Source organism: Coenobita brevimanus, chromosome 20 (assembly GCF_032717465.1).
Source record: "Coenobita brevimanus isolate Jiangsu-jjx chromosome 20, ASM3271746v2, whole genome shotgun sequence".
Taxonomy (NCBI): domain Eukaryota; kingdom Metazoa; phylum Arthropoda; class Malacostraca; order Decapoda; family Coenobitidae; genus Coenobita; species Coenobita brevimanus.
This window is the reverse complement of record NC_136973.1, coordinates 22,645,692-22,660,369: the sequence shown is the minus strand read 5'-3', so window position 1 is coordinate 22,660,369 and position 14,678 is coordinate 22,645,692. Positions and strand designations below refer to the sequence as shown.

The window sequence follows — 14,678 nt, the reverse complement described above, 5'->3', positions numbered from 1 at the left end:
AAGGTGTTGTAACTTCACATAGGCTAATCTGTTCTCTGTCTCTGTCTGTCTGTCTGTCTGTCTGTCTGTCTCTCTCTCTCTCTCTCTCTCTCTCTCTCTCTCTATTTCTGTCTGTCTGTCTGTCTGTCTCTGTCTGTCTGTCTGTCTGTCTGTCTGTCTGTCTCTGTCTGTCTGTCTGTCTGTCTGTCTCTGTCTGTCTGTCTGTCTGTCTGTCTGTCTGTCTCTCTCTCTCTCTCTCTCTCTCTCTCTCTCCACATTCACTTATTTGCTATCATTACCTCTGCATTCTCTCTCTCTCTCTCTCTCTCTCTCTCTCTCTCTCTCTCTCTCTCTCTCTCCACATTCACTTATTTGCTTTCATTACCTCTGCATTCTCTCTCTCTCTCTCTCTCTCTCTCTCTCTCTCTCACACACACACACACACACACTATATTCGCTTTTACTGTCTGCTGTCTAATCTCTGGTGATCACTTAATACCATCGTCATACACTATTAAGCTTAAGTATCATTCTCTCTCTCTCTCTCTCTCTCTCTCTCTCTCTCTCCGTGTAATCACAGAGGGATTAACGCACATGAACGGGCTGGTACAACTAATCTGCAAATCCAGAATGTAGTGTTGTGTTGTGTGGTGGGTTGTGAGAGGGGATTAGTCAGCATTAGTTTTCAGGCATGATAATGGACATAGGTATGTACCGCTGCTGTTGTGGATTTACCATTCTTTTGCCTGTGAGTTTGCAGTACTGTTATGAAAATTACTGCAAATACCACTTGTGTTACTGCTGCTACTGCTACTGCTTCTACTACAAAGAATGATAAAATAATGATGATGATAATAATAATAAAAATTATTATTATTATTATTATTATCTATCTACCTATTGCCAGACGCCTTAATCTCGTAAGGGGTGGCCACAAACAAGTCGCCTCCATGTCGCGACTCATATACCTCTCCACTCCATCCCTCCATCTCATCCTTGGCCTTCCCCTCCCTCTCACCCCCCTCCACCTCACTCACATACACTCTCCTCGTCAGGCTCTCGCTCTCCATCCTCTCCACATGGCCAAATCACCTCAGTGTGTTTCTCCTGACGCTTCCTATCACATCCACATCCACACCACAACGCTCCTTTATATATTAATAATTCGACGCGTTGGAGTAGCATTAGGTAAAAAACAAACCCTACCCACGTCTCCATTGTTAATATACACCGGCCTGGGTCATAGCCGTCTGGAGCGCCTAAACCCACTGGACCACCAATCGTCTGTTTGGTTCTATGATTACCTTCTTACGCACTACACGGTGTCCTGGGCCGGGACACACAAACGCACTTACGATCGGTTCCCTGTCGTAACTTAGGTTATGATTTGCAGGAGGGACAAGGAGGCTGTCAGGTCTTGCCGTGTCCTGTCCTAACTTCATAACTAGATCTTAATTACCAGACGATAATTACTGTAGATTATAATTGTTTTCTGCAGGAAGATCAAGGAAGGCAGTGCAAGGCATTCTCTTGTCTAGTTCATCCTGTTAAACAAATGTAAGTTAGGACGGAGGATCGATCGTAAATATTTCTGACAATACTAACTCTAGGTTACAATGCTCCATTTGGTCATTCAGTGTAGAGGAACACTAAGGCATCACTAAATTCAATGAGTGGATGGTGGATGTCCCCCACCTACAACATTTTATCACTATAATACAGATTTTTTTTTTTTTGTATCGTATATGAAAAAATCATTATAAGCCTTTGTGTACTCGTGAACATTATCGTCAGCAGAAATTCCCACATTTATAGTCCCACATTTATATTCCCACATTTATATTCCCACATTTATATTCCCACATTTATATTCCCACATTTATATTCCCTCATTTATAGTCCCACATTTATAATCCCACATTTATATTCCCACATTTATATTCCCACATTTATATTCCTACATTTATATTCCCACATTTATATTCCCACATTTATATTCCCACATTTATAGTCCCACATTTATATTCCCACATTTATATTCCTACATTTATAATCGATGAGAAGAGAATCTGGGAGAACGAACGAAAAAAAAAGAAAAAAAAGCGAAAACAAGAACTAGTCAATCATCTATGTTCAAGAAAATGACGCCAGTTACATGAAATAATTCCAGGCTGACTCCCATGATCCCGAGAAGGTTATCATTCTAGCTCAGACAACGCCAAGCGATTTTTCTGCCTCTCTTTTTTTTTCTTTCTTTCTTTCTTTTCGATAGTGAGCCATGTGGGCGCTGCCACACTTCCTCGAAACACATGGTCAACAGGAAGAAACGAACGATCGTGTTAGAACCAGCGCAATATCTGAGTCTGAGTGTTGGACGGGCCCCTGAGCTTCGTTTCCTCTTGACGATCACATGTTTGGAGCTAGTGTGGCCGCACCCTAGGCGTCTCAGCGTACAAAGACCATCACTACTAAGACCATCACTACAAAGGCTATCACTACTAAGACCATCACTATTAAGACTATCATTGCTAAGACCATCACTTCCAAGATCATCACTTTTGAGACCATCACTACTAAGACCATCACTTCTGAGGCCATCACTACTAAGACCATCACTACTAAGACCATCACTATTGACACCATCACTACTAAGACTATCACTACTGAGACCATCACTTCTAAGACCATAACTACTAAGACCATCACTACTAAGACCATCACTAAGACCATCACTACTAAGACCATAACTACTAAGACCATCACTACTAAGACCATCACTACTGGGACCATCACTACTAAGACCATCACTACTAAGACCATCACTGCTAAGACCATCACTACTCAGACCATAACTACTAAGACCATAACTACTAAGACCATCACTACTAAGACCATAACTACTAAGACCATAACTACTAAGACCATCACTACTAAGACCATCACTACTAAGACCATCACTACTAAGACCATCACTACTAAGACCATCACTCTTAAGACCATCACTACTAAGACCATCACTAAGACCATCACTGCTAAGACCATCACTACTCAGACCATCAGTACTGTCCCTCATCACGGTCTAGACAGCCCAGGTACTCCCTTCAGGTAGCATCATACAATTATATTCTGTTGAAGTGAGTCATAGGAGCTGGGAGTGCTGAGAAACGCTGGCCACCAGACTACATGCACAACTGTCCACGCTTGTCAGGCTACTTTTGATGTGATTTTCATAGTACATGTAAGATGGAGTTTTTTTTTTTTTTTTTTTTAAGTCAGGTAAAAGAAAAGTCTCTACCATCATCCATATTCCCGTCACTTTAGCAAGCTCCCTAGCACCTCTTCCTTAGCGATTTATTTTGGATATGACTGCTTAAGTTTTTGCACGTTACCTATGGAAAGGATGACGATGTTGAAATGATTTATGCAACAGGGAAGGACGGTAAGGTGTAATAAGCAAAATAAGTCGCCAAGGAAAAGGTGTTACGGTGCTTCCTTAACAGACGGGACTACAGGCCTGTGTTTCCTCATTCATACCACACACGTGAAGGCTTCAGTTGGTTCCCTTGCCTTCTGTTTCCTCAAAATCATTTCTGTATGCATTCCCTGGCCAGAGTCAGTCTACTTATGAAGAAATCGAGGGTAAGAAGTGTGCATAAAAAAACAAAACAAAAAAACTGAGGGTAAGAAGTGTATATAAAAAAAAAACAGATGGTAAGGAGTGTGCATAAAAATTAAAAAAGTAAGGATAAGAAGTGTACATAAAAAAAATAAAAGGACTGAGGGTAAGAAGTGTACATAAAAAAATAAAAATAAAAAACTAAGGGTAAGAAGTGAAAAAATAAATGAGGGTAAGAAGTGTACATAAAAAAAAAAATGAGGGTAAGAAGTGTACGTAAAAAAAAATGCAGGTAAGAAGTGTACATAAAAAAAAAATGAGGGTAAGAAGTGTACATAAAAAAAAAATGAGGGTAAGAAGTGTGCATGAAACGGCATTATTACTGAAATTGAGAACAGAGACAGTTTTAGTTAATATCTTAGTAGCCAGCGTCGTGAGAGAGAGAGAAGAGACCCCATTGTTCTCCCTAAGCAACTTTATTTGTTCATTTCTCTCTCTTTCCTCTTCTGTGTGACTTAAATCACTCAAGTACCGCCATACTAAGCATAAATAACATACAGTTTGATATTAACCAGTCGTATCAAAAATAAATCGATGAGGAGGAGATGCCAGGGAGTTTCCTTTAGACGAGAATACGAGCTAAAGAGTGAGAGGGTAAAGACGGAGGCAGAATCAGAGGCAGGGAAGCAGCCCGACAGAAAATGAAGTGGATAGCCTGATTAAAAGCAACAGAGAGAGAGAGAGAGAGAGAGAGAGAGAGAGAGAGGATGCAGTTGTATCGCAAAATCAGTGAGAACCTGAAGGAAAGAGAGAAGCAAATATGTACCAAATAAATAAATAAATAATAAATAAAGAGGGTGAGAGAGAGAAAGAATAAAAAAACGACCGTAGGGAAAAGATAAATATATAAGAGATATATTGGAGGGAAGAGAGTGAGAGAAAAAGAGAAAAACGAAATAGAAAACTGAATGAATGGAAGGGGAGGAAGGAGAGAAAAAATGGATAAGAGGGACGAGTAAGAGGAAGCTGAAGCAATATGGTGTTATTTGAGAGAGAGAGAGAGAGAGAGAGAGAGAGAGAGAGAGAGAGAAAATATATATATATATATATATATATATATATATATATCATTGGTAGTATCGACAGGAAGTAACCATATCCAACCACGAGAATGATAAACCATACTTGCTCTCCCTGTACTTGGCCCAGATTTCATTCTTTTCCAGCTTATTTCTCGTAACTCAGCGGCGGAAAATGACCCATACAGCTTCACATTCTCTTCACAGCATTTCTTCGTTATTGTCGAAGTGTTAACCTACCCCTACAGCATTTACGATTGAGAGATGGCAGTTTTAGGCCAGTTTAGAGTGAAAGGGGTATATCAACACCTACATAAAAATAATCTCCATTATTTGAGTTCGACCCCAGGATTTAAGACACACCTCGCCGACGAGTACGGTATCGACCAAGCCGCAGCAGCTTCAAGTTTTTATCAGTTTTCGGATAATAATATTTCTTGGCTGAAATTAAAAGTGTATTCTGTATTTCCTTGTTTAATCTTCAAATGTGCATCCATAGTCCTTGTGGTTGGTTGATGTAAAGTAAGCTGTTGTTGTCTGTCTGGCCTATCAGACCCATCAACCACAGGCAAGCAACCTCCCCCACGGCGCCATCCCATGCAGTTAACCGATGTTTTCTTGTGTAGTGAGGAGTGAGGAAGAGTGTGAAGATTTGGTTCCCCGATGGACATCGCATTTGGGGCTCTCTGCCCAGTAAACAGGGGTACTATAATATGCTGCAGATCATCCCGGTATTTGGCTATATGATTACCACCCAGCGTTGTAGAGTTCACTGAAGTGGAAAGAAGAGTAATATAAAATGACAGGAAGATGGGAGAAATATGAAGAGAGGAGGGCACATAAAAATTACAAAGAATAAGGAAGAAATAGACAGTACCACATCAAGTGAGTGGATGGTGGGGGAGGAGAGAGACGGAGCTAATACCTACTGTACAGACTGTACAGACATACCAAAAATGACAATGAAGAATTAGGGGTTTATATTCCACTTTGCTAATTAAGGTTTAATTATACAGTCCACTATTTTATAACAAGTGATAATATGGAGTAATTAGCCCCATGTTCATCCACAGTAATTTACCAGCTGTTATACGGTGATTGGCATTGACCTCTGGGGATGGGGGTGAATTAGTGCTGCCCAGGTGTATTACATAGTGAGATTGGTGTGTGTGTGTGTGTGTGTGTGTGTGTGTGTGTGTGTGTGTGTGTGTGTTTAAGGTTAGCTATTGTCAATGTATAAATGGAAGATTTACTTTTTTTTTTTTCCTTTTGCTACTGACTGAAAAGCGAACTAAATACAGTGTGATATAACAACATTATAAACCACACACACACACACACACACACACACACACACACACACACACACACACACACACACACACACACACACACACATATGAAATTGAGCCTCGTATACGGGTGAAAAGTGACGGGATGGTTCACACACACACACACACACACACACACACACACACACACACACACACACACACACACACACACACACACACACACACATGTAGGAGAGAGCAGAAACACGATTATCGAAAAGCGGTGTGTGAGAAAAAGAAAGTGAGAGAGGGTGAAAGCCAATACCGGTATATTTTGTTTACGAGCTGAGAACCAGTGGAGTATTAGTGTGAATTGATGGCCTTATAACCTACACGACGGAGAGAGAGAGAGAGAGAGAGAGAGAGAGAGAGAGAGAGAGAGAGAGAGAGGCGACGAAGACGAATATATTCAAAGAACAGATAGCTAATTTTGTTCTGTGCACTTGGTATTCCACTGTCTATTATTAAAACTTCAGAAATCCCTGTGGAACGTTTTATTGTTTTTGTCAATACGAGTATTGTTCTTCTCAGTATAATTATTCTATCTTCTTAAAAAGTAAATGGCCATTACTCGGAGGCTATTTAGCCTAGAGCCTTCAAACTTTGTCAGCTGAGTCCCTCAGCTGGCCACTTTATCTGGCAAAATTAAGGAAATCAGTTAACTGTATCTCCGGAGATCATCCACAACATAGAAAACAAAATTGTTGACACCATCTCAGATATCACTGATGCCAGAAAGCTCAAGTTTATGTAGCAAATGTCCCTTGCCGTGAAGCAGATCTGAAAGCAGTATGGTCTTAATCGGGTGAATATGCTCCGAGATCGCCTGGTGTGCAATAGTGGGATCTTCCTGGATACGAGTATTAGGCACGTCACCTAATTTTCCATGAGAGAATAATGCTGGAGCCACCAAACTTGGTGGACTTGTAGGCTGTGATGACCTAAGGTGACGTGCACAAGACCAGTGACCCTGACCTCAAGGTCCCTTTATAGTTCGGATTCAAGTAGGCCATGACTCTAGCAGGTTATTCGTTATTAAAATTGTTCTTGAACAATTTTTCGGCGTTGTATTATTATTATTATTATTATTATTATTATTATTATCATTATTATTATTCCGTTACTGATGAGTCTTTTTTGGTATGCTGTGTAGTGTTCACATTATGCAGTGTGTCAGCGTCTGAGATGAATTCACTACTTTTATTATTTAACAGACAGTCTTGTAATTGTCATAGGCTTCTTATCCACGTTGGTTGAGGAAGTTCCCAAACACCTTTTCCTAAGCGATTTAATACTGGATATGGCTGGATTATATCATCATGTTCGCTGTTTAAGCAAAGTATGACGATACAGGAGTTATTTAAGCAACACAGCAGAGAATTGTAAGGCATCATAGAGAAAATAAATCGCATGGGAAAAGGTGTTAGGAAGCCTCATTATCCGATATGAATATGAGCTCTAGTCTCTGTGAACCACTTCCGTAAATATCTACGGTATTTTAAAGCCCATCCCTTGAGTCATACAATGTCCAGATTCATGGAAATTGGTTGATATTAATAAAAATAGATTAAAATTGAGTTTTAAACAGAAAAACTAGATAAAAATAGATAAATGAGTTATAAATTGTTGTAGTTGTTACTTAGGTCAGAAAACTAGATATTTATAGAATTTTCTGCTGGTTGCGTACTGAGTGTTGGAGTAAAACAGGAAAAGAAGGAAAATTATGATGATTTTTGTGACAAGGACGTTCGTGGTAATATAAATTCCTTAATATATTTGCGAGACCGACAGGTTTAATAATATAGCTGAGTAATTGAGACAAGAAAAATAGGTGTAAGATAGAGTTCGGGAACTTTTTAATAGGCAGAGGCCAAATGAAGAAGAAGACGAAGAAGATGTTGATGATGATGATGATGATGAAGAAGAAAACAAAACAAAAAACAAAAAGAAAGAAAAAAGAAGACGGAAGAGGAGGAGGAGAAGAAGAAGAAGAATGAGGAGTTAAATATGATAAAGAGAATGCCATTGTACCCCTAAAGGAATGTATTAAGAAATATAAAGTACAATTTAACACACACACACACACACACACACACAGACACAAGACCACTATATCGACGACGGTCTGCGACGATCTTGCCTTTAGACCTCTGAACTGAAAGGGCTACTAAAGGAAACTCCCTAACACCTTTTCCTAAGTGATTTATTTTGTTCACTGCACCTTATTGTTCTCTTCTGTGTTTCATAAATGCTTATAGTATTGCCATACTCTGCAAAAATAACATGCAGATGAATATTTACCAGTCATCTCCAAAAATAAATCGCCGAGGAAGAGGTGTTAGGGAGCTTCCATAATTCATTTACTCATTTACACCATCACCATCCACACACTCATTTACACCATCCACACACTCATTTACATCATCCACACACTCATTTACACCATCCACACACTCATTTACACCATCCACACACTCATTTACACCATCCACACACTCATTTACATCATCCACACACTCATTTACACCATCCACACACTCATTTACACCATCCACACACTCATTTACACCATCCACACACTCATTTACACCATCCACACACTCATTTACACCATCCACACACTCATTTACACCATCCACACACTCATTTACACCATCCACACACTCATTTACATCATCCACACACTCATTTACACCATCCACACACTCATTTACACCATCCACACACTCATTTACACCATCCACATACTCATTTACACCATCCACACACTCATTTACACCATCCACACACTCATTTACACCATCCACTCACTCGTTTACACCATCCACACACTCATTTACATCATCCACACACTCATTTACACCATCCACACACTCATTTACACCATCCACACACTCATTTACACCATCCACTCACTCATTTACACCATCCACTCACTCATTTACACCATCTACACACTCATTTACACCATCCTCACACTCATTTACACCATCCACACACTCATTTACACCATCCACACACTCATTTACACCACATACACACTCATTTACACCATCCATACACTCATTTACACCATCTACACGCTCATTTACACCATCCACACACTCATTTACACCATCCTCACACTCATTTACACCATCCTCACACTCATTTACACCATCCACACACTCATTTACACCATCCACACACTCATTTACACCATCCACACACTCATTTACACCATCCACACACTCATTTACACCATCCACACACTCATTTACACCACCTTGCCTGACGGTTCTCCAGGTGACTCAAATAACCAATAAAGGTAAGACTGTGAGCACAATTCAGAGCTGTATTATGCTGAGAAGTTGGTAACAAGGACCTGGTTGAGAAGGTTTAGGTGGAGAGAGAGAGAGAGAGAGAGAGAGAGAGAGGTAAAAGGATGGAAAAGGAACACTGAAAAGAGAAAATTAGAATAGAGGATGTGAATGCATGAAACTCTTCTTGTTAATTTGTTAATATCTTGCGATAAATCAACGAAAATTGAATGAAGGAGAAATGCGAGATAAAACACTCAGCGCTGCAGTATCTGGAGGTAAAAGATAACAGAACGTACGAGAGAGAGAGAGAGAGAGAGAGAGGAAGCGAATGGATGAAACTCTTCTTGTTGAGTTGTTAATATACTGCGATAAACCAACGAAAAAATGAATCAAGGAGAAATCCGAAATAAAACACAGCGCTGCAGTATTTGAGGGTTAAAGATAACAGGACGTAGGAGAGAGAGAGAGAGAGAGAGAGAATTTTTGTCTTCTAGCGCTGCATAGTAGTTTTACCGTCTTCCCAGCCCTAACCTTCATCCCTCATGCTTCATTTTATTATAACATAAAGGCTGTCTTATTCTCCTTATCTTTACTCGCTGCAAGGCCACCTTCGGCGGTCGTCGCTCGATGTCAAGTCATTTCCTATTTTCAGTTGGAAGGTAACAAAAATTTGAATTACTCATGCCGTGAACGAGACGGAGCGAAGAATTTTCCCTTATTTTGATCCTGCTGGGACCCCCGTCGAGGAGAGAGAGAGAGAGAGAGAGAGAGAGAGAGAGAGAGAGAGAGAGAAGCAGGATAGTAGTGTTTGCTATTATACTAAATTATATTATAACATTACAATACGAGTATAAGGAAGGAGGAAGGAGAGGCGAGAGAGTGATAATACAGCAAACACGTCACTCTTCTCTCTTCTGTCATGCTGGTAATTTCAGTGCCGGGCGAGGACGAATCCATCCCCTCCACATAAAGCAAATACTAAATTTGAGGCAAAAGGTCAGAAATGAGTCGCATCTCGGGAACCGGTGGCCCGATTGGATTGGAAATTGTTTAATTCTTCTGGTTAGAGCATTTTAACAGTACCTTGCTCTAGCAAAAATTTGCACTAAATGTGCAGTTTTTGCTGTGTTACAGTAGCAAACAAATAAAAAGAAATCGGTTCATTAAAATATAGATAACAATTCTCTCTCCAATACCCGTTTCTCTTTTCTTCCCTGTTGTTCCTCCTTCCCTTTCAGTCTTCCCCACATAAAGCATTTTGCCTGCCCTATTTATCATCTTACCTGATCTTCCTCCTCTCCTGCCCTGCTTCCTCCTGATCCTAATTAAGATATTAATTACGGATCTGCCACCTGCTGCTCCCCATTTACTCTTTTCCTATAATGAGTTTCCTGGAATTCTTCTTTTCTATGCTCGTCATCCTTCACATCAACACTGGTATCATACCCTGCGCCAGGCAAATTGTCTCGAAGCCCCGCCCCATCCTGAAGTCGTAGCCCCGCCCCTCTTCACCCACTCTACGCGCGGTGGGTGGGGAGGGGCGGGGCTTGAAAGACAGCTGGCAGCGGGCGGATATAATAACACGGTGACTACAATGTTATGTTAGGATTAGTTTACCTGTTTCCTCTTCCTTCTCCCTTTTCTCTCCCTTGTAAACCTCTCCCTCTCCCCTTACGATCCACCTCTATATCCCCAGCACTAAATTCCATCCATGTCACCATGTGGACAAATCTGCTACACAAGGACTTGTATACTTGTCGGGTAATGAAGCTCCCGAACACCTCTTCCTTAACGATTTATTTTCGCATATGACTTAATATCCTTTCGTGCGTTATTTATTCAGAGTGTGGCGATATTGTAAGGCTTTATATAACCAAGAAGAGGAGAGTAAGGTGTAATAAACGAAATCAGTCACTTGGAAAAAGGTGTTAGGGAGCTTCCTTACCCGACGAGAGTCAGGTGTACGCAGCAATGGGATAATGACAGGTGTTAGTGAAATGGCCACACATACACTTGGCCACACATACACATGATACAGTGTCTGCGTAGTGGAGGTGTAGCTACAATTTCGGACGTTCATGCATCACAGTTACCTGCCCATTCCAACTAATTAACACCTGCGTTCATTCCTGTCAGTGCCACCAACAAACATGTCATTATGTCAAGGTTGTCATGTGTGCCAAATGCCAGATCTCTCCTACACACACACACACACACACACACACACACACACCGAGGAGGCACCAAGGAGAGCGGACGCGGGCCAACAGCGCTCCATACTGAGCCAGCTCGGCCAGCGGCATTACATAAATTAGTATCTTTATATGAGTCAAGCTCTGTACCAGGATAGACTAAATGGTTTTCCATTATTAAAAAAAAATAAGAAGTTTAAGCAAGACTTGTTCAGACAGAAAAGAGAACAAAGTAGCGAAAGAATGCGCTCAATCAGCTGATTGTTTGTTTAGATTACAACTGCCCCAGGGAATGTAAGTACTCTGTGCTTTTAGTATTGCAAAATGGCCACTTACTTTAGTAAAGCAAATTTGGAAAAGAAAAGGGATAAAGGTAGAAAGCAGGATGATGATTTCTACCAAGAACTGGTTGAAGTGGAGACTCACAATAAACTGGTGGAGCGTGTACAAAGACTGGAGATGGCTTTTCAGAATGAGATTGATGAAATAAAGAAGCAGATGCACTTGCAAAAGGAAGAAATAGAAAAACTAGGAAGGGAGGTCAACAAGAAAGACACAACCATAGATGAACTAACAGTGGAAGTGAGTACACTTAGGAGGAAAATGAGTGAAATGGCAAGTACAGTAGTCAACCACGAGAGTATTATGGAAGAGTTAAAAAATGATAGAGACAATTAGGCAAGTAAGCAGTCTGATAGACCAGAGCAGTGATATTGAGGAGAAGATAACACAGGTGAATGAAGCTGTGCAAAGCTACAAAAATGATGTGGAAACCAAGTATGCTGAAATGGTGAAAGTAAAGAAAGACTTAGAAACAAGGGTGGAAGAAAAAAAAGCATTAAAAAGGAAATGAAAAGAATAATCCAAAGCAATCCAAAGTTAGTCAGAGATTCAGTAGATATCAACAGATCTATAGTAATCACTGGTATAGAAGAGGAAGAAGTAAAAAACAAGATCTCAAGAGACAAAAAGGAGCTGGCAAATGTAATGAGCTTATTGAAAGAAGTATCAGAGGAAATCTGTAGTAAAGAAATAGAGGAACACAAAAGGTTAGGAAAATACGAGAGAAACAAGTCAAGACCTCTAAAGCTAACCTTCCAGAGTGTAAACACTGTGGAGGAGATACCAAAAAATGCAAAGAATCTTATGGTAAAAGAGGAGTTCAAAAATATATGGATAAAAAGATGCCCAACACTAGAGGAACTGGAATTACTGAAAGAGAAGAGGGAGGAAACAAAAACAAAAAATGAGGGAAGATCATAAGAGGAGAAGAATACATTTTTTTTTTACAAAGTAATAGGATTGCAGGTACGGAAGTGGTACATAAATAGGATGGAAGAAAAAGGAGGAAGGTAGTAGAACCATGTCATGACAAGTTTATAAACAAGATGATTAAGTTGATGTACTCAAATGTGGATGGAATGGTAACTAAATTATTAGAGATGAATGATTATGTCAGAGAAAATGAACCACATATAATATGCCTAACTGAAACAAAATTACACCAAGGATATCAAATGACATACCAAACTTAGAGGAATATAATATATGGAGAAGAGATAGGAACTTAAAAAAAGGAGGAATTATAATATTAACTAAGAAAAATCTGAAAGTCAAAGAAATAGAACTAGATATACCCTCACAAGTAGAACTGTTTGCAGTAGAGATCAATACATCTGAAGGGAAAGTAATTGTAGCCAATTTGTACATGCCACCCAGATCAAACACATGGGAAAGAGACGAATATGAGGACCTGACAGAGAGTACAATTCAGAGTTTAAGAGCATTACTACATAAAATGGAAGAGAAATCGGAAAGAATTATACTAACTGGAGATTTTAATACAAATATAAATTGGAATACTCTAGATATAATAAGCCAAGAAAGCTGTTGGGACCAAAAGCTCCTGGATCTCGTGCAAGAGTTTTTCCTAACGCAACATGTAAGGGAAACCACCAGAAAAAGAGGACTCGATGTACCCTCAATGCTAGATCTCATATTTACTAGGCAAGAAAATGATATTGACAGTTTAATATATCACCCTCCACTCAGCAAAAGCGACCATGCAGTACTAAATTACAACTTCAGGATAGCATATGTCATAGTTAACAGCAATGAAAGTTACAAAAAGAGCCTAAACTATAAAAAGGGCAATTATCGTGACCTAAAGAAGTATTTCTTAGAAATTGATTGGGAAAATGAGCTTAGAGGACAAGATTTAAATGCTGTATATAAAAAATTCTGTGAATTTTATGAAATATGAGTCCAGAAGTACATCCCACAGCACAAAGAAGCAGAAAAGAAAATAAAGAAATGATTCAATACAGAATGTAAAAAATCAAAAGAAAGAAGAGATCTGTTGTGGAATAGATATAGAAGACACAATAGTGAAAGATCATTTAATAATTATAAACAGGCAAGAAACGATTATACAAGAATTAGGAGGGAAGCCCAAAAACAGTTTCAGGAGGATATCATAAATAAAAGTAGTGATCAACCGAAGCTATTTTACAACTACATCAGAAGCAAAACCAAAGTAAAAGATAAAATACAATCCATTACGGACGAGGGAATCACCTATACACAAGAGAAGGATATTTGTGAAGCACTAAATAAGAATTTCCAATCAGTTTTTACAGAAGAAAAAAATTTTGAGAGGGACTATGTGGAACATGCATGCCCACACATACTACCAGATATACAAATATCAGAAAAAGTAATACAGGAGGAGTTAAGTAAATTAGACAGAGGAAAAGCAAATGGTTCTGATGAAATTTCATGTTGGGTGCTACGAGAATGTGTAAAGGAGTTAAGTAAACCATTATTTTTAATTTTCAAGAAATCCTTGAGTCAAGGTAAACTACCTGATATTTGGAAGAAAGCAAACATTGTCCCCTTATTCAAGAAAGGGAATAGACAAAATCCACTCAACTACCGACCAGTATCACTGACCAGTGTTGTAAGCAAGGTATTAGAAAAGCTTATAAGAAAAGCTTGGGTAAATCATCTAGAAGAACACAATACGATAACAGAAAGACAGTTTGGTTTCAGAAAAGGAAAATCATGTTACTAATCTATTGAGCTACCATGACAGAGTAACAGACACAATACAGGAAAGAGAAGGATGGGTGGACAGTATCTATTTAGATTTCAAGAAAGCATTTGACATAGTACCA

General features: G+C 39.4%; 1 protein-coding gene across 1 annotated transcript in view; it reads right to left on the bottom strand.

Annotated features, from left to right (window-relative positions):
* Nucleotides 1-6,723: 6,723 nt before the first annotated feature.
* LOC145391934 (uncharacterized) overlaps nt 6,724-14,678 on the bottom strand; it is a 17,924-nt gene continuing 9,969 nt past the window's right edge. Inside the window, exon 3 of the mRNA XM_080266424.1 lies at nt 6,724-6,788. Within this exon, the coding sequence (XP_080122550.1) occupies nt 6,724-6,788 (65 nt within the window). The remainder of the gene's footprint in view (nt 6,789-14,678) is intronic.